The sequence below is a fragment of the Oryctolagus cuniculus genome, chromosome 6 (assembly GCF_051225735.1).
Source record: "Oryctolagus cuniculus isolate XC-2025 breed Fujian yellow rabbit chromosome 6, ASM5122573v1, whole genome shotgun sequence".
Taxonomy (NCBI): Eukaryota; Metazoa; Chordata; class Mammalia; order Lagomorpha; family Leporidae; genus Oryctolagus; species Oryctolagus cuniculus.
In genome coordinates this window covers 138,756,916-138,777,245 of record NC_142872.1, presented here as the reverse complement: position 1 = coordinate 138,777,245, position 20,330 = coordinate 138,756,916, and the positions used below count along the sequence as shown (strand labels likewise).

Genomic DNA, 20,330 nt, shown 5'->3' with positions numbered 1-20,330 from the left:
ACTAGGGTGAAGATTTGCAGGAAGCCGGAGTTAGGAGTGGAACTGGGACTTGAACCTAGGCACTCCAATATGGGATACAGGCGTCCTAAGCATCGTCTTAACTGCTAGGAAAAAAAAAAAAACTCACCCCTGAGCAAGTATATGCAGATGCAGTCTTTATTTTAATTATTTATATACAGATACACACACATGCACACACACATGTGGGTGTATCATGTGTGTGTGTGTGTGTGTTCTGAGTTTGGGAAATTCAAAATAAAAAGATAGGACAAAGTTCTTTCCTACACTTTTTTAGATAATTAGAGGAACATCCATATGTATTTTAAATATAGTTATTCATTATGTGAAAGCAAAACTCTTCCTTAATCAAAAGAACTGTATAAGTATATGCCACAGTCCAGTTTCTTCATATCTCACTGTTAGAGAGTTCTGAACTTAAGAGTATTCATCTTTGAATTAATTGGCCTCACAAAAACTAATAATTTTTATTAGTGCTTTTTGTTCTCATTGTAAAAGTTTTCATTAAGTACAGATGACACTCCTATTTCCTTTTATATTTGTGAGGGCAGGAGAGGCATGATTTTGGAGATTCTACATTTGAATGAATGACTCAAGTAATAAGTGAGTAAACTCGTGGGGTAATGACTGAAAATAACAGGCCTACAACTGATATTTTGAAGGAGATGATGGTAAAGTTAGCTGGACAACCTAGGATCAGGAAAAGAAGGAACATGTTAATGGGAAGTGCCCTTATTTCTCAAGTGACTTATCAATGAAAGTAGCTTTATCTTATATTCTGGAGTACAGTATTTTACTTCTAATAGAATGTGAGAAAACAATATTACATCTTTCCTAATCTTACTTTACTGATGTCATATTATCCTTTGTTTGTGTAGTACATGTAGTTCATCATTTGTATTTCTTTCACTCTGAGGAGTTATATTAATTTTGAAAATATTCAATAATTACTAAATATATTCTGTTTCTCTCTTTATAAACATAGAGTATGTTTCTCAAATTTGCTTTTCTGTCTTAGAAGCAAAATTCACTTCTTTGAAAATATGACTCTTTTCTTTGAGTAAGAATGACTACAACAGAACTTGCTCATGCCCACCTCCTAGATGTCTTCAAATAGAAGCTGGCTGACTAGTTAACAGAGATTTCATAGACTTTGAATTAGATCAAAAGTTGCTTTAAACTTTAAGACACTTTGATAAGAGAACTTACTGGATTTTTATCTACCAAAGAAGCTCGTGTAACTTTGAGTGAACCGGAAGCATCATTCTTAGGAAGTTTAACTTTTTAAATGGCAGGCCCACCCATGACATTAGAAGAGCCTAGAAAAAAATGCAAAAAGAAACTCACATATCAAATGTCTAAATATTAAAAGTTATAAATCAAGCTAATTACTGTTAAATATAACCCTCACCACCATCCTCCCTTGACAAATATACATTTATAATAACTCAGAAGGCCAAGTTTTAGTTTAGAAATTCTTGTATTGTGATTTTCTTGCTGGGATATGGCGATATTAGAAAGTCTAGTCTCATCCCTAGTCTGCAATGAAGCGACCTTGCTTTTCAGCCTGAAATATTCTTCACCACACATATGGACACCTCAACTTGCACATTAAAAATGCTTACACTTTGGCCAGTGCCTCAGCTCACTAGGCTAATCCTCCACCTGTAGCGCCGGCACTCTGGGTTCTAATCCCAGTTGGGGTGCAGGTTCTGTCCCGGTTGTTCCTCTTCCAGTCCAGCTCTCTGCTGTGGCCCGGGAGGGCAGTGAAGGATGGCCCAAGTGTTTGGGCCCTGCACCCTCATGGGAGACCAGGAGGAAGTACCCTACTCCTGGCTTCGGATCAGTGCAGCACTGGCCGTAGCGGCCATTTTGGGGTGAACCAACAGAAGGAAGTGCTTTCTCTCTGTCTGTCTCTCACTGTCTAACTCTGCCTGTCCAAAAAAAAAAAAAATGCTTACACTTTTTACATTTCTCTGCAAATAGCTGCCCATTGGGCCTGGGAAGTGAACAAGAGTGTTTTGTGTTAGATCCCTGACAATGTGGTCTTGGAAAAGAAACGCACGCTACCTTAGTAGCAGGGAATTCCAGGAAGACAGATTCTAGTGTATTCTATAACAGTACCTCTCCAACAAACAGTAAAATAGATGTAGTTTATTTCCAAATCTCTCTTGAACCAATACTTGTATAATGTAAAAGAAAAATGCATTTCTAGAAAAAATGACATAAAAACAGATACAAACATAACATTTTTTTAAACTGCATGATTCACCACAGAAATACTCTTTCAAATTTCTATGGAAATGTTAAAGTCTTACTCTCAGTTTCTGTATTTATAACATTGCGGTCTGTAAACTAGTTTAGGAGTTCTAGTGGGAGATGTGTGAAAGATGCAGGTTCCCACCAGGCAGCCACATCTTTGAGCAATAGTTGGGGTAGAAAATGTCAGATCAGGGTCTCTTTAGGGAAAAAAATCAAGGAAGGGCTCCATCGTGCCCAAATTTAGAAATAGTATTATCTATATAACATTGTAAATTTTTGTGGATGAGTTTAAAAACTCCAGTTGAAAGAAATTGATTTTAAATAAAACTACTCTTCATTTAAACATTTTTGTTAACAATCTGTTTGCTCATATGTAAAGTCTTTTTTTTCTTAAGTTTTCATCAATGTGCTAATTAATTTTGGGTACAAAAGTTATTTTATGTTTTCTAAAGTAAATGCTGTAAGAAAGTGAGAAAATACAGTTAGTAGTAGAAAATATGTTCATTGAACAGCAAAGCATCTCATATCAGAATATTTAAAAAGCTTTTTATGTGTTTCAGCCTATATTTAATTATATAAGTACTAATTATTTTAGTTAACACAGGATGTATCATTTTGATACACATTAAACATAAATTCTAACCTATTCTATTTAGGTCAAATGATTGATATAGTCGTTGGAAATATATCCATTATTTCCTTAATATTTAGGTTCTTTTGCTTATTTTCATTTTTATTTTTTATTTTATTTTTTAAAGATTTATTTATTTATTTGAAAGTCAGAGCTACAAAGAGAGAGTAGGAGAGGCAGATAGAGAAAGAGAGGGAGGTCCTTCATCTGTTGGTTCACTGCCCAGTTGGCCGCAAAGGCTAGAACTGCACTGATCTGAAGCCAGGAGCCAAGAGCTTCCTCCAGGTCTCCCACACGGGTGCAGGGATCCAAGAACTTGGGCCATCTTCTACTGATTTCCCAGGCCATAGTAGAGAGCTGGATTGGAAGAGGAGCAGCCGGGACTCAAACTGGTGCCCATATGGGATGCTGACACTTCAAGTGGCAGCTTTACCAGCTACGCCACAGTGCTGGCCCTTATTTTCATTTTTAATTAGATTAATAGACTCAGTATGATTTGTAGATACAACTCTGTGAACATTATGATGTTCCCTTCTTCTCACCTTCTCTCCTTCCCACTCTCCTCCCTTTTCCCTTTCTTTCTTTTTCCTTAGTTTTTGAGATAACATAAAAAGGCTTAATATTTCACCAAATAAAATTGACTACTTATTTTCTTCCATAAAAATGTACTTCATAAGTAATAACTTGTTCAATTCTGAAGGAATTAATTGTGAAATATTTTAAGAATAAATTTTATAAGACATTTCTTTTCCATGAAATATAAAGCATATAGTTTTTGTAATTTATTAACCTAAAAATAATGTGTATCCATAAAAACCTAAAAAAAGTGTGTCTAAATTCTTCATCTTGAGATTTTGGCTCCAAAGAAATATTCATAATAGAGCTATGAGCAATGAGATTATTTAGTAGTAGAGAAAGAACTCTAACTGTATAGCATACCCAGTGATAAGTTTTCCATATGGTTTTATCATATGAAAACTCCTAAAATAAATTTGAATTGCAAATTTGAACTCACAATTCAGAGATTTGTTGTTTTTGTCATTCGTTGTATTGTTATCTATACCCCTTTTAGATTCTCTCTCTCTATCATAGACTATCTGTCTTACTCGTTTTCATTTTGATAGAGTAACATGATGGTCATGTCTTTAACAACATTGAAATAGCCTTTTTCATTTCTGACAACTTCATGGTGGTTTAGTGACAGTGTCAATGGAGATCAAATTATGCACTTGACCATTGAGTAATAATCCAGGTGACAGATTTGAACCATCATACTATCATCTTTCAAGGGCTGTCAAAAGAACTGTAGCTTTTTCACAGATTATTTTCTGTTTGCTATTTTCACACTTAGATATAAATTCATCTGATAGACTAGGAAATAGATGTGATTTATTTAAGAGATATAACAGTGACAATAGTACACTTACTGTACTATCTCATTTCACCTTCATCGAGAAGGGAGATGTTGATTATTAGTCCAGGTCTTCTCATTGAAGACTGAGAGGGTTAGAAAGGCAAGTGACAATCTTTCTCATACATGCTTCACTACTGGGTTCGTGGTAACCCTGTAAAGATTAAGTGAAAACTTGCAAAATAAAAGATTAAAAATTACCTTCTACTCTTACAGTATATCTAGAAATTTTGTGAATAAAATCTGATATTGGATGGCATTCTACTTGAAAAAACATCTTGAAGAATGTGAAAAAATGTTGGGTTGAACATTCCAAACATGCTTCTATTGTGTTACTTCATTTTTTTTTTTAAGATTTATTTATTTACTTGAAAGTCAGCAGAGAATTACACAAAGAGAAAAGGAGATGCAGAGAGAGGTCTTTCATCTGCTGGTTCACTCCCCACATAGCCGCAACGGCCAAAGCTGCACTGATCCAAGCCAGGAGCAAGGAGCTTCTTCCAGGTCTCCCACGTGGGTGCAGGGGCCCAACGACTTGGGCCATCTTCTTCTGCTTTCCTAGGCCACAGCAGGGAGCTGAATCAGAAGTGGAGCAGCCAGGACATGAACCGGAGCCCTTATGGGATTCCAGCACCGCAGGCAGCAGCTTTACCCCCATGCCACAGTGCTGGCCTCTGTTGTGTTGCTTTGAAGTTCTGATTTCTTCTAGAAAAGTTAGTCCAATAGAATATCTGATTCTCAGATTCATATTCGTATCAGGTAACAATACTCTCCCCTAGAAACTATTCTTTTTGAAAAAAAAAAAACTTATATTGGATTTCTTTTTTACTTTTACTGGAAGATTTTCTGCCTTCACCTTTTGTCATAGTGATGACCATGTTTCTGTGTTAATGTGTGTAGAACATCCTTATGCATCTTTTGTAAGGTTGGACCAGTGGTGGACAAATTCTTTCAATTTCTGTTTTTTTATGGAAGGTCTTTCTTTCACCTTTATTTATAAATGAGAGTTTGTAGGGTACAGTATTCTGAGTTGACAGTTCTTTCTCTCAAGACCTGGAAATATATCTCACCATTCTCTCTTAGCTTGTAGAGTTTCTGATGAGAAGTCTGCTGTGAGTCTAATTGAAGATCCTGTGGCAATAATCTAGCTTGTCTCTAGTGCACATTTTAGAATCTTTTCTTTATGTTTTACTGTAGAGAAGTTTTAATTCTTTGCTTAATAAAGATTTAATCTTGGCTGGCTCTGGGGCTCACTGGGCTAATCCTCTGCCTGCGGCGCAGGCACCCCAGGTTCTAGTCCCGGTCAGGGTGCCTGATTCTGTCCCAGTTGCTCCTCTTCCAGTCCAGCTCTCTGCTCTGTCCCGGGAGTGCAGTGGAGGATGGCCCAAGTGCTTGGGCCCTGCACCTGCATGGGAGACTAGGAGGAAGCACCCGGTCCTGGCTTCAGATTGGCGCAGTGTGCTGACAGCAGCACGCCGGCCATGGCAGCCATTTGGGGGGTAAAGGAACACCTTTCTCTCTGTCTGTCTCTCTCTCTCTCACTAACTCTGCCTGTCAAAAAATACATTTAATCTATTGAAAATAGATCTTAGTAAAAAATAAGAATGGAAATAGGTTTGGGAGAAAGAAGTGTGGGAGGACAGGTGGAGGGTGGGTACAGTGGAAAGAATCATTAGGTTTCTAAAGTTGTATTTAAGAAATGCATAAAGTTTATATACCTTAAATAAAAGGTTTCTGGGAAAAATACATAAAAGCACTGCAAATATGATATTATTTAAGTATTTTATATATTTGTATATCATTTAATGAATAATATTCTTTGTAGCTTTATGGAAAAAATAGATGTTTCATCATGCTTTGAATAGATTAATGTTATTTCTCTGAATTCATTGAGCCATGTATTTTGACAAGCTGCTTTGTTAGAGATTATATATATATATATTACATAACTACAAAAATGTATTTGCAGAAATCTTAGTCAAATTCATTTTTCTAAAAATAAATCATAGTATATAAATCTACATGTAAAGGTAAAAAAAAAAACATGACAAATACCTTCATACACATTATGCTTTTGAATTAGCCAATAAATTAAAACTTCTGAAAGACTGTGCCATAAAGGAAGTTAAAGCCACAGTTACTGATTATTAAGTGAAATAAACAAACATTTATATAATTTCATCATTTTCATATTATCTTTCCAGTATGCTGATCTACTTTCTGAATTATCTAAATGCTGTTATTTTTCAGGTTTTTTTTTAAACTTTTTTTCCCTAAAAGTAGTCATCTATAATGAATTGTTTGTACTCCAAAATGAATGTTTGTACCACTTTTGATAGCATTGCATAAGGTAAAAGAATACTAAGTGTATGCTCATAAAAAGTGAAAGTTAAATATTTGTATGAAACAAAAATATGATGGAATATAGTACTGCAGTTATTATCTCTAATGGCTGCACCCATATACGTTGAGTGCTTATAAAGAAAATCAGGCATGGGCCTAATACAAATTTAATAGATACTATCCTTAATTTCATATTCTATTTCAGTGCTTGAGGAAGATTTCTGAGTGCATTCATTTAGGGCTTTTAGTCTTTTATTCTAGTGTGAAAGGACTAACTAGGAAGATTAGAATTCATTATGAAACTGAAGTTATTTAATCTGTAAACAAACATGTATTAAAGAAGTATTTTAACTCATTTTTAAGTTCAAAAAGATGTACTAGAAACAAATTGAAACTATTTGGAGACCATTTTGATAATGTTATAAGAATGATCTAAAACTCTTCTACTGTGGCTCAAAAGCATCTTTAACTGGAATAGTAGGTAAAATACAAAATTGTTTGAAAAATATAATCACTACCATTTGAGTCTAAGTTTTTTGAAAGGATGGTGAGAGGGCTCAGACATTGAGGCTGCATGTAAAGAGGATGATATTCAGTGAGATATCTAGTGTTGAGAAAATATAATTAAAAATAAAATTGTCTAACAACCCACTAAATGCTTCAAACCAAATGTAGAAGAGCCTGAAACAGTTTTTCTGTTGAGTAAGCATTAAGCAAAAGTGTGATGTGTGTCATAGGCAAACTGCTAGAGATTGTAAAGAAGAGAAGTAAATTTGACACTTTTATATAGCTAGGCAGATATAATTCATTAAAACATGTTAATTTTCCTTATAAAAATATCTATATGATCATTAGTAAGTTACAGAATGGAGCCAAGTGCCTAGGCATTAACTCTCTCAAAACAGAGACACAGGACATCATCTTCCTTGAGATTTATATTTCAAAATGATGGCTCCAAAACTACCAAGACAGAGATTTTGTGGTGCAAAGTTGCTATTAATTTAATTAATTTTTGAAACATTTAAACATACTGAAAGCAAAAGAGAAGACATTTACACTTCAAGCTTTTGAAAGGAAATATTAAAGGCAAATGGGGTTAGGAGAGTTTTCTTACCTTTATTGTGCCAGGAAAAAAAATTAAATTAAGGCTTGCATTTACACTGAGATAATTTTTACTGTTTGTTGCTATTTTATAATCACAATATAATTTTCCAAATCTCTTTTTACTGTTTTTACTCTGGGCAGTTTGAAATATAAAGGAAATTCATAGTAAAGTATAAAGCAAAACAATGATCAGATATATAATAGAATGAGTTAAAAAATTCAACATATTAACTTGCAGGAATAACCAATAAATATATAATAGCAATAATGAATGATTACAGCAAATGGACAATAGTTCTCCTTCAATGATAAACCAGTATCAAAAAACTTTGATACGTATATTGCATATACTTTGTAATGATTAAGTATTTCAATATTATTTTATATTTCATTATAACATCTTACCAAGTCCAAGCCTGAAAAATAGCTTAACCCTTAGATGCCCCTAGAAATAGCTGACCCCTAAATCCCTATTCTTTTTCATTATGCAATGCTATCAAAAGTGATACACACATTTATTTTATCCCTTGATCCTGTTAATGTAAATTTTTAACTAGCAGTTTCTCTTGAAGAATAAAAACATCTTTTTTTTTTACTTTTTATTAATCACATTAGTAATATTACAGTTACAAAAATTCAGGCCCTTCAGTGATTATTACATTTTTCCAATTTTTTTGGCAGGTGGGAAAGATGCCCATTGTCATTATCTTATACCATTACAAGATACAGATTGAAGGAAAAAAACACTGTCTCCTCCAATGATTATATTTGGAAAGGACTAATTCCATGTTCTCGAGTAACATATTTCTGAATCTGTGAGAACTGTCCAAAAGAATTGTGCAAAATGTATATTGTGTAAAATATATATCAATCTCATTTTCTTTGAACAAAAAAAAAAAAACTTAGACTAACTTGTTATAAAGTGTCTGGACAGGATCTAGTTTGAAACTGTAAGAATAATAAGACATCAGTTTGAAAAGAACCCCTAAAAGAGCAAAATGAATGTTTCTAAAATTGAAGAAAGAACATCAAATTGTTGTTGAAACTTGGGAGAGAGAATGGTGAAATTGTTGATGATTTATGAAAAGTTATGTGAACAATATCCCAGAGAAATCAGCAGTTTATAAATGGATAACTTGTTTTTGAGAAAGGATAAGATGATATTGAAGATAAAATCTACAGGCGATCATAAACATCAATCACCATTTTCCATGAACATTTTGAATTTTCCTTATATTTGTATCTCAAAAAGGTTGAGAATAATTTAAAATTCCAAGTTTTCTAAAGTATATGCTCTAAATATAGGGAGATCAGGATCCTATAGTTATGAAGAAATCCTTTAAGATTTTCTAAAGTTCTACTAAGCCGAGGGAACTATTAAGGCTATGTTAATCACTGAGTGTACACTGTGGAAGTGTTTAGAAATATGTGACTGTTTACATATTCTCAAGGTAAATGATTCTTCAGATGAATGAAAGGCAGTCTATGAGTATAGTAAGCTTGCTAATTTACATTTTTTTTTTGGTTGTTGTTGAGTTCAGGGCAAGATCAGCAGTTTAAATTTCAAGCCATTTTTGGGAACCAATGTTCAGTCCTTCTGTACTATTTCCACAAGATGAGTGAGATTTTCTTCCTTTTTGATGGCCACATAAGTGATCAGTGTCACCTACCAGGCTCCCTGTAGCACATAAATAGCCTTTCTTTTCTCTCGAACACTTCTAGGTTGACCAAATCTCCCAGTCAATATAAATGATAGACTTCTGGCAGGTCCTTTATGTCTCAGATTCTAGGAAAGCAAGAAAACCTTTAAAGTATTAAAGGTGGTTATCAGAGGATTCAGATAAGTCAGGCACAGCAAATGTCCTCTAGCCCAGATTTTTGGGTTTAGAAAATGTTCAAAGAAAGAAATACCATGCTTGCTTGTAGGAATCATCATAATTATTGAAAAGGCTGGTGGTAAAGTTCAGGTCGTTTTTATCTAATGTATTGCTAAATCTTAGCACATGAGTTCTAACCATCTATTAGGAATCCATAAATATTTCCCTAATTACTGGATGATAGTGGAAATAAGATGATGTCCTCTCTGTGATTCATTATGTTTTAGTATCCCCAAAGTGAAAATTGTACAATGAAACGCCTGAACATTGGCATTTGAAGAGACAAAGATTTAAGATCATTCAGACATCACATGTACCATGAACACACAAAATATCTCTGTCTTTTGGCATTAATTCTATGAAATAGAGCTGCCATCAAGTTTCTGATAATGTTGGTTAGGGAAAAGTACCACATGTGCCTTAAAAGTGTAAAGTGTTCTGTTGAGAAATAACTCATTTTTAAAATAGGTTTTGAATAATTTCTTCTTTTAGGTTGGCATAATATAAACTACTTTACATAGATGATTATGATGATAATACATCAGATTTGTCTTGTTTTGTTTTGTTTTTGGAGATACATACACACACACACACAGCTCTCATTTGCTGGTTCACTTTCCACAAATACTTCTCTCAACCGGGGGCTGAAGCCAGGAATTAGGAACTCAATTCAGGTCTTCCACATGGGCAGCAGGAACACAATCACTTGAGCCATCACTGCTGCCTCTCAGGTTCTGCACTAGCAAGAAGGTGGAATCATAGCTAAAGGTAGGAATTGAACTCAGACACTCAGGCATCCTAACTAGCAACTAAAGTGCTAGGCCAAGTACACACTCAGATGATGCTGTGTTATTATCCAAGCAGATAAAGACTGCGGCTATTGGAATTATTTTATTAGCTAATTCCCATAGTTTGTTCAAATGTCTTTTAGTCCTTTATAGTAATAAGCTTTTTGTAGCTATAATGAAATACCTGAAACAAACTACTTATGATGTGAGGGGCAAAGGCTTATTTCACTCAGTTTTTGGAGGCTGAAAATCCAAAAGGGATAATGTAAGTTGTGGTGAAACCATCTTGGTAGGTGGCAGAGAAATGGTGGAGGAAGGATCACATAAGGAAGCAGAGAGAGAAGGTGGACTCAGGCTTTTATGACAATCCTCTTGCAAGAACTCAAGAAATCACATGGAAGCTGCCTTTCAAGGGCATGCCCAAAGATATCTAAGGATTTTCCAATAGGCTCTATCTCCTAAAGGTTCTATCACTTCCCATTAGCACCAACTTGGAGACCAAATTTTAGTATGGGGGCTTTGGCTGGGGGAGGAAGGCATTCAGCATATAAACTATTATAGTCCTCTTCCATCCATTTGTCTATTTCCTTGTGTGTATAATATATACTTTTGATTTTTTAATGTATTTGACAGGTAGAGTTATAGACAGTGAGAGAGAGAGACAGAGAGAAAGGTCTTCCTTCCGTTGGTTCACTCCCCAAATGGCCACTATGGCCAGCACTGTGCCGATCCGAAGCCAGGAGCCAGGTGCTTCTTCCTGGTCTCCCATGTGTGTGCAGGGGCCCAAGCACTTGGGCCATCCTCCACTGCCTTATATCAGCTTATGTCAGCTTAATTCAAAGTGAAACACCACAGTTACCACAGTACACAACTATTTTTAGCTCATGTATACGTTCTGTAAGTAAACTTAATTACCAATTTAGGGGCTAGCGCTGTGACGCAACGGGTTAACGCGCTGGCTTGAAGCGCTGGCATCCCATATGGGCGCCCGTTCTAGTCCTGGCTGCTCCCTTTTCGATCCAGCTCTCTGCTGTGGCCTGGAAAAGCATAAGATAGCCCTTGGGCCCCTGCACCCGCGTGGAGAGCCGGAAGAAGCGCCTAGCTTCTAGCTTTGGATCAGTGCAGCTCTGGCCATTGCAGCCACCTGGGGACTGAAGCATCGAATGGAATACCTCTCTTTCTCTCTCTCTCTGTCTGTCCTCTCTCTGTGTAACTCTGACTTTCTAATAAATAAATAAATCTTTAAAAAACATTACCAATATAAAACGAATTCCATATAAATCAGGTCAGTGCCATGTATCCTCTTCTATTATAATGGTACTACATTTAAAATGGTAATATAATTTAGTATACTGGATGCCCTTGGTACAATGTCAATATTCATGCTTGTTTATATCTAGTTTTATGGTATAACCACAGATTCTGAATCTTTTGCCATTATAAGATTGTAGTTATAACATGTGTGATACAAAGATAAGCCAAGTGATTAAATGTAAAGACTGATTCTTGTTAACTTATATCTGCCAATTACTGCATGATATCACTCATTTGTGCAGTCTAAAAAAGCTGAACTCTAGAAATAGAGAGCAGAATAGTGGTTAACAGAGGATGGGGAGGCAAAGAAGTAAATGAGGAGAGATTGGTTAGTAGACAGTCATATATAGGAGGAATAACTTGGTTTTCTAGTACACAGAAAGTTGATTGTAGTTAACTATATTGTATAATAATGCTGAGTGAGTGTAGCTAGAGGAGAGGACGTGGACTTTTTCATCACCAGGAAATGATAAATGCTAGATGATGGATAAAGTAACTATTTTGAGTTAAACAATGTACAATGTATAAATGTGCTGAGAAATCATTGTACCCCATAAAGATGAACAATTTTTAAATTTTTTTAAACATTCTTTTTTTTTAAAGATTTTTATTTATTTATTTGACAGGTAGAGTTACAACAGTGAGAGAGAGAGACAGAGAGAAAGATCTTCCTTCTGTTGGTTCACTCCCCAAGTGGCCCCTACGGCTGGCACGCTACACCAATCAGAAGCCAGGAGCCAGGTTCCTTCTCCCGGTCTCCCATGTGGGTGCAAGGGCTCAAGCATTTGGGCCATCTTCCACCGCCTTCCCAGACCACAGCAGAGCTGGACTGGAAGAGGAGCAACCGAGACTAGAACCTGGTGCCCATATGGGATGCCGGTGCCACAGGCAGAGGATTAATCTAGTGTACCACGGCACTGGCCCCAAGCTGAACAATTATTATCTGTCATGAAATACTATTTTTTTAAAGTATGTCTGCTGCTGACACAGCATCCTGTTACCCCAGTGCCAGAATCTCCATAAAAACTAAGATATTCAATATTGATGATGCGGTTTAATCAAAAATTTTAAGTTAAAAGGCTTAAAGTGGTACCCTTATTTTCATAACAAAGTAAGTGGAAAGGCTTTAGCTGAACCCACTGTCTACAGTTATCCCACAAGTATCTAAAATTGTGTCTTTTTTTCAAGTAGGGTATTTCATCTGCAAAATGAGCTGACTCCTATATGGGACCTCTGGCATCAACAGATCCTGTAAATTTTTACCTCGGTTTGGCAATCCTATAATTTGTCTATTGACGTCTTATGTTCTTGTGAAGTGGGAACTGTAATAGAGTTGAATAATCAGTTTTGCATTGTTTTTGTTTGTTTCTGAGTCTACCAGTGAACTATCTTATGTATTCAATATTTAAAGATTCCCCTAGTGGGATGAATTTCTGTAAATTTTCCTATGAATGACTAGAGAAGTAATATGAAAGCCCAGAACGCCCTTAAGGGGTCCTTGCCATAAATACTGGAGTCCTTTAAAGCAAAGGCAAGCAAGAATTTAAAATTGTTCACTAGAGGAATATGAGAAAAAAGGGAGATCATAGATCCATTGAAGATAAACTTTCAGAAGATGGCACCAAAGTTATAAGTCCAAATGTTAGTAACTATAGAAAGTAATGGAACAACAAATTTACTTACTTTTTAAAAGCTTTGTACAAAATTAAAACATCTTAAACAAATTTACCTTTACTCCTTCCTGGAGGTATGGCAATACTAGTATTATAGGACAAGTGCCCTTCCCTAAATCATCCCTTCTCTTTCTTTTATAATTGCTTTTATTCTTTCAAATAGTCTTCAACAAAAGATGTTGTTTGACACAAGGCCATTGCTTATGATTTTTGTAAGTTATCTGTTATCTTTCACAACTCAGATTAAACCAGTGTCATTATTGCTAGGCCACAGTGATGAATTGGTTGGTTTCTGTTCAGAGTATTTAGGCAGCACAGTGTGAGATTGCCACTTTCTATACCCCTTTTCTTTTGGAAGTCACGCAGTAGTCAGGTGCCTTTTTTCCAGGAAGTTCCATAGACATTCCATATAGAGTATAGAATATAGTAGTTTCTAAAAATGTGTCCAGAGGGTCTCCCCAACATGTTTACAGGAGATTCAAGGGAAAAGTAAGAAAACCTGTTTCTCAATCTGGGGATCTATCTGTGTGGGAACAAACAGAAGAAAAGGAACAAGTAGAAGGCTGACTCAAAATACCAACAACCTGTGTTGCTCTGTCACCAGATGGAAAGTGAGACATTTCTGGGGAAATTGAAGAATAGGTAGCACAAGTATTTGCCAGAAAAAGCAATACTAAGTTAGCCTGAGGATAAGTTATGGAAGTGTATATATTACCAGTTCCCACCTTTGAGATTCCCTCAATTTGTCAGTATTATGTCATTTACCAGTTACTACCTAGCCTTCTGGTGTTTCCTGATGCTCCTGTTTCTGAAATTTTTATGTCCTCTGGAGTCTCTTTTCTCCAGTCTCTTTTCCAATGCCCTTCTTTTACAATGATGACATCCAGTTCTTTGTACTTTTACTCATTATAACTTGTGCCCATGTAGGGGTTATTCTTGTTAGTAAATAGTTTTAACTGAATAATGAACATAGAAGTTTCCAATTTCTTCTTTCCTTCTTCATGTATACCTAGACTTAGCCCACACTAATTAACTATAGTTAAGATTTGATTATGTGTTTACCTTCTTAGCACCTTTTCCCAGCAAGTTTGGATATTTAGCACGAGAGACAAAATAAAGGTAGGTAAGAGCAGAGAATGATTTTTTTCTGGCCCTGGATGCATGCTGTTTTTTTTTTTTTTTTTTTTTTTTTTTTTTTTGATAGGCAGAGTGGACAGTGAGAGAGAGAGAGAGACAGAGAGAGAAAGGTCTTCCTTTTGCCGTTGGTTCACCCTCCAATGGCCGCCGCGGGTGGAGTGCTGTGGCCGGCGCACTGCGCTGATCCGATGGCAGGAGCGAGGTGCTTCTCCTGGTCTCCCATGGGGTGCAGGGTCCAAGTACTTGGGCCATCCTCCACTGCACTCCCTGGCCACAGCAGAGAGCTGGCCTGGAAGAGGGGCAACCGGGACAGAATCCGGCGCCCCAAACGGGACTAGAACCCGGTGTGCTGGCGCCGCAAGGCAGAGGATTAGCCTAGTGAGCCGCAGCGCCGGCCATGTGCTGGTATATTTTTGAGAAGTTCTCAAAAAACTGTTAATGGAAATCTAGTGGGGACTGACTTACCTGTTTTATGAGCACACCATTGCCATTTCTCCCAGATCAGTTTTAGAGGAATTGTTTCAAGAATGGCTATGAGCAATCCCTTTATAAGTGTCTGAATCACTTAATTCTTTCTCAGTTGTTGCAGGAAATGGGAAGTTGGCCAACTTTGATGGAGTGGGTCAGTTTCTAGTGCCCAATGTGCTTACTGCATCAAATGAACAAAGTTTACTGATTAAAAATTCTGTACTGGATAAAGGCTATACACATGTCCATGCATGGCGCAATGAACTGAAAACACAATTCAAAGGAAATCTACAATCTTGGAATCAAAGGAAAAAAGCTGTCTCATTAGTATGAAGCATAGCTAACAAGGAGCCCTGTAAAGTTTCTCAATGGCATCTACTCTTTGGTGATAAAATAGAAAGAAGTGCTTTTCGTCACATATGACAGGAAAAGATATGGAATTTTATTTCTTTTGACTTGATGATATGTTCATATTTAAGGGGTGGCTCAAAAGTCTCCAAGGTATTGGTTGTTCCTGGGATGAAAAACAGGCAAGAGTATGACTTAACTTCTAAATGACTTAACAGGCAACTTATCATTTAAAGTTTTCTAAAGAAAGTACTAAAAACAAATTGGGGGAATTCTGTTTTAATCTTTTCAGCATCAGCAAACACTTTTACTTTATTTGTTTATTTATTTAACTAATTTATAATTTATCTTTTCCACCAAGAATGAGGTAGGAGAACAGATTAGCGAGGGAACAATACCCTACATCTGTTAATTATTCTTTATGAACTGGCAAAATACCATTCTAGAACTTTGAGGCTGATAAAACTATCAGGACTAGAATGATAATATAAAAGAAGGTAATACAGAGCAATAATTAAATTTCCCTAGCAAAAGCCAAGCTTTTAGCATTTACTAAGATAGATTGCTGCTATTATTTACATTGTGTGGCTGAAGCCAATTCTGTATCATTAAACTCTTTTGGCCATTTCTTGGTAGGTTTATTTGTTTTCAGTCATACCTTTGAACTGGAGTCCTTACTTCTGCCCATAAAAAACTAGTACCTAGTACTCACCTATTTGAAATTTTAACGTATTATAAAATTTAAAGTTGTTTCATATGATAGTGTGAGTACATATATTTATATACATTGTGTACATATATATGTCTGTGTTTTATATTAGAATAATTTTAGTTTTTTTTTTTTTTGGCAGAATGGGAATGAATAGAATCTAAAGTTCCATAATATTTTGTAGTATCTCAGTATCACAATATTTGACTAACCAGGCTTAGTCCCATAATTAAATCATAATATGTTACTGAGCTTCTTGGTAATGCAGTGCCACCAGTTCTGTAACACCAGGCACTGGTGATACAACCATACAGGTAATGCAGTTTTCTGATGTTATTTGTCAGTTTTTAGTAAGCAAAGTTTTTAGCTGCCATCGTCACTTCAAGAATGTGGTCACCCATTCTATCCTCGGCTGGTCATGTTGCAGTGTAGCCACTACCTAAAAGACTTAACAAAATTATTAAGGTGCCCCCCTTTTTTTAATAAAAGAACACTTTTTACTTTTCCTCCTAACATAATTTCTAGGCATCCTTGGGGTTTTAGCAATGAAGTAAGAAAACATTCTATAATTTTTCTAGAAAAAAATTGTTAGTATGTAATTTAGAATGTTCTATTAGTATGGATATTTACTTTGCAATGAGTTCATTGTTTTCCTCTCTCTTTTCATGACAGACTTTTTCCCCCAAGGTCTTATTTACTCATTTGCTTACATCCTTTGTATGACCCTTGGCTTAAGTTCAAGTATGTGACTACAACATTATTAATGACAGAGGAAGCACCAAGTAATTTCCCTTGTTATGATCAGAAAATTATACATTACTGAATGAGGAATTATTAATGCATATACTCAAGTTATTCACATAAGATTAGTAACTATTTTAGATACAATTTTACAGTACAGCATATGACATGGATACTTCCTGCCATTTTGTTCTTTTGCGCAGTGCTTGAATATTTGTCACAATATTTAGAATGAAGTTCTGTGGAACTTGAAAAGCTGAATGAGATGCATTCTTGATATTAAAAATACTTGAAGGTTTTTTCCTGATCCCTTTTTCTTTTTAGTTCAAAAGGAAGTATAGGACTCTCTGATGGTCTAAAATTTTAATAGAACTGCTTGCAGAGATATGAAAGATCTAACTAGTTAAATACATGAAATAGTATTTTAAAAATAATAAACCTTGATTGCTAAATTGTGTAGTTTGATTCTTCTGTTATATCATCACATATTCCTATTAAATTATTTGAAAGTTGTTTTTCTAGGAAATAAAGTATTAAGAAAGCCTTCTTCCTCATTTTTTGTATGCAGAGAGTGTTTTGATAACCCATCTCTCTTCTTTATCCATCTCATTTTAGGCTGACTGGAAGCTTTGTACCAGATTTGATAGTGAGCATGAGTAGCCAAATGTGGCTGCACCTTCAAACAGATGAAAGTGTGGGATCTGTTGGCTTCAAGGTTAACTACAAAGGTAATGATGAATTGCTACTCTGGGAAATATGTTATCTTAATACCACCAGAGAATACTTTTAAATTCCAGTTAATTGCATCTGTAAAATAAAGGTTTTCCAGAACACAAGCAAGAATACATTCCAACAAAATCATTTCCTCTTTGACTACAAATGTTGATTCCACTTATCTTTAAATAAAATTATTTTTCCTTTAAAATATGTTTATTTTGCATACCTCATCTCTCTCTGAATCTATTATACAATCCACGTACTTCAGTCACCCTGGACTCTTGGCCTTTCCTGGAATATGCCTTGCAGTTTTATGTGCTTTAAATACTTTGCCTGACAAAAAATATGCTAAATATTGAATATTTGGATATAATATTAAATGATTTAAATCCTCAAATATTCCAGGTACCAATATTTTTTAACCAAATACATGACCCTAATGTCAAGATTATTAACTTCTGTGAAGTAAATCATAGGCCACAAATTTGTTAAATAATTATTACCATCACAGTGTTGGTAGAGATTCAAATTAATTATTAATGACATGTGTGTCACAACATCTTTTGTTCTAGTTCCAGTTGAAAGAGAGATGCAAATATTTAGATGTCATGAATATCTTTGACACACTGAATTTTGATTGATATCAATATAGAGATACAAATATACATATAAGAAATCATTATTTGTAATTCTGACTGAAAAACTGTCTACATGTTAGTAAATTCTATGTTTTAAAATGTTAAAATGTAAAAGAGACCATTGATTGTTATGTGGCTTGAATTTATTATTACTCTTGTAAGAATTATCATTCTCTCTTATTAATTAAGCAATGACAGTGAAAAATTCTCTTACTTGCATAATAACAGTTTTTAGTCAGAGTTCACATTTACAAATACTGCTATGCTTTTGTGTCCAGACACATTGAAATGAATGCATGATGTTGTCTGGGAGACAGAACACATTTGTCCTTTCTTTCTTTCTTTTGAGTAAATTTGGTAGTATATTAATATGAATAGTTCAGAAAATCTGTATAAGTGTCATTTTAAAGGGTTACCCTATTTATAGTTTTAAATATGTTCATTCTTTATTTAAAATCCACATCTATTCCAAATAAATAAAGCCAGGTTACAAAGTTGAGACAATATCAGATGATGTTGAAAGTATGCCCTTCATTTTTTCTCCTCCCCATCCCCTGTACATGGCTAAGTGAAAATGGCATCCTTATATTCCTTTTGTTTTTATTGTTTCCTGCACCCTATGAAAGTTACCTGTCAAAAAGTCTATACCCGTATAAACCTTAGAAACGATATTAATCATTAGTGGCAATGCTTCAACAAGAAGTGTAGTTATTAAAACTCATGAACAGGTTGTAGCAGCAGGGGAGAGTTCTATTGATATTGACACAGCTCTCCACTCTGTTACGGTTCAAGAGCTGGAAAAACATTGTAAAATAGCACAATTAAGTCTTAGTTTGTTCTCTTTCTGCTCAGTTTTACTAATAGTAATTTAAATAATTTCTAAGAATCTGCATATGTGTCAGGTACTGAATGTATTGTTGAATAAAGAACATGCAGATAACTCTCTCTCATCAAGGTCATATACGCTATTGTTATATAACTTTCCCAGGAGAGCTAAATAAAATATTGCCCTTATTTTTCTCCCTGTCTTCCATCTTTTCTTTCAACCTAACCTTCACATTACAAATGATAATCTTCCAGCATCAGATAGGTGATTGTATTACACTCTCATTTAAAATGTTTCCCTAACTTTTCATTGCTTAGGAATGAAATAAAAAAGAAAAAAAAGCTTCTATAGATTATCCTGCAGCTTTCGCCCTCCTTTTTTCCTAAACTCCAAATTTTTATCAAATCATCCATGATTCTCTGACCCAGCAAGTTGTTTGATACATAGTCTTTTTTGGATATTCAGTAATTTTTACCTGGATCCCTATTCTATTTTTTTTTTTAGAAAAAAAGCCTTTATTTAATGAATATAATTTTTATAGGTACAGCTTTAGGAATATAGTGGTTTTTCCCTGCATACCCTCCTTCCCACCCCCACTCCCGTCCTACCTCCTGCTCCTTCTCCCATCACATTCTTCATTAAGATTCGTTTTTAATTAACTTTATATAGAGAAGACCAACTCTATACTCACTAGAGATTTCAACAGTTTGCACCCACACAGACACACAAAGTATATAGTACAGTTTGAAAACAAGTTTTACAGTTAGTTCTCATGGTACAACTCATTAAGGACAGAGTTCCTACATTGGGAGTAAGTATACAGTGACTCTTGTTGTTGATTTAACTATTGGCACTCTTATTATGACGTCAGTGATCACCCAATGCTCTTGCCATGAGCTGCCAAGGCTATGGAACCTTCAGAGTCCACAAACTCCATCAGCATTTAGATAGGGCCATAAGCAAAGTGGAAGTTCTCTCCTCCCATCAGAGAAAAGTGCATCCTTCTTTGATGGCCCCTTCTTCCCATTGAGGTCTCACTCACAGAGATCCTTCTAATTTTAACGTAGCTATACTCTGTTCATGCTTCAAGACAAAGTTCAAATTTGTCCTCTTTTGTGAAGCCTTCCTTAACTCTACCCATCAAAAAAGACCACCTCCTCTCTATAAGCTCTCTAAATAATTTGTAACCAGACAGGAAATATGTCACACTTGTTTTTGTATTTTCATTAGCAAACTCCTTGCTCTTTTTTTTAGGATTTTTATTAATATAATAATACTTGAGAGGTAGAATTACAGAGAGGGAGATTTGCTGGTTCACTCCCCAG

At 35.3% G+C, this 20,330-nt stretch overlaps 1 protein-coding gene across 3 annotated transcripts in view; it reads left to right on the top strand.

Annotated features, from left to right (window-relative positions):
• Nucleotides 1–20,330, top strand: part of CSMD3 (CUB and Sushi multiple domains 3) — a 1,281,859-nt gene that overhangs the window by 673,017 nt on the left and 588,512 nt on the right. For all 3 annotated transcript variants that reach the window (XM_051844770.3, XM_051844772.3, XM_051844771.3), the window contains one exon: nucleotides 17,440–17,552. In XM_051844770.3, coding sequence (XP_051700730.2) covers nucleotides 17,440–17,552 — 113 coding nt within the window. The remainder of the gene's footprint in view (nucleotides 1–17,439; nucleotides 17,553–20,330) is intronic.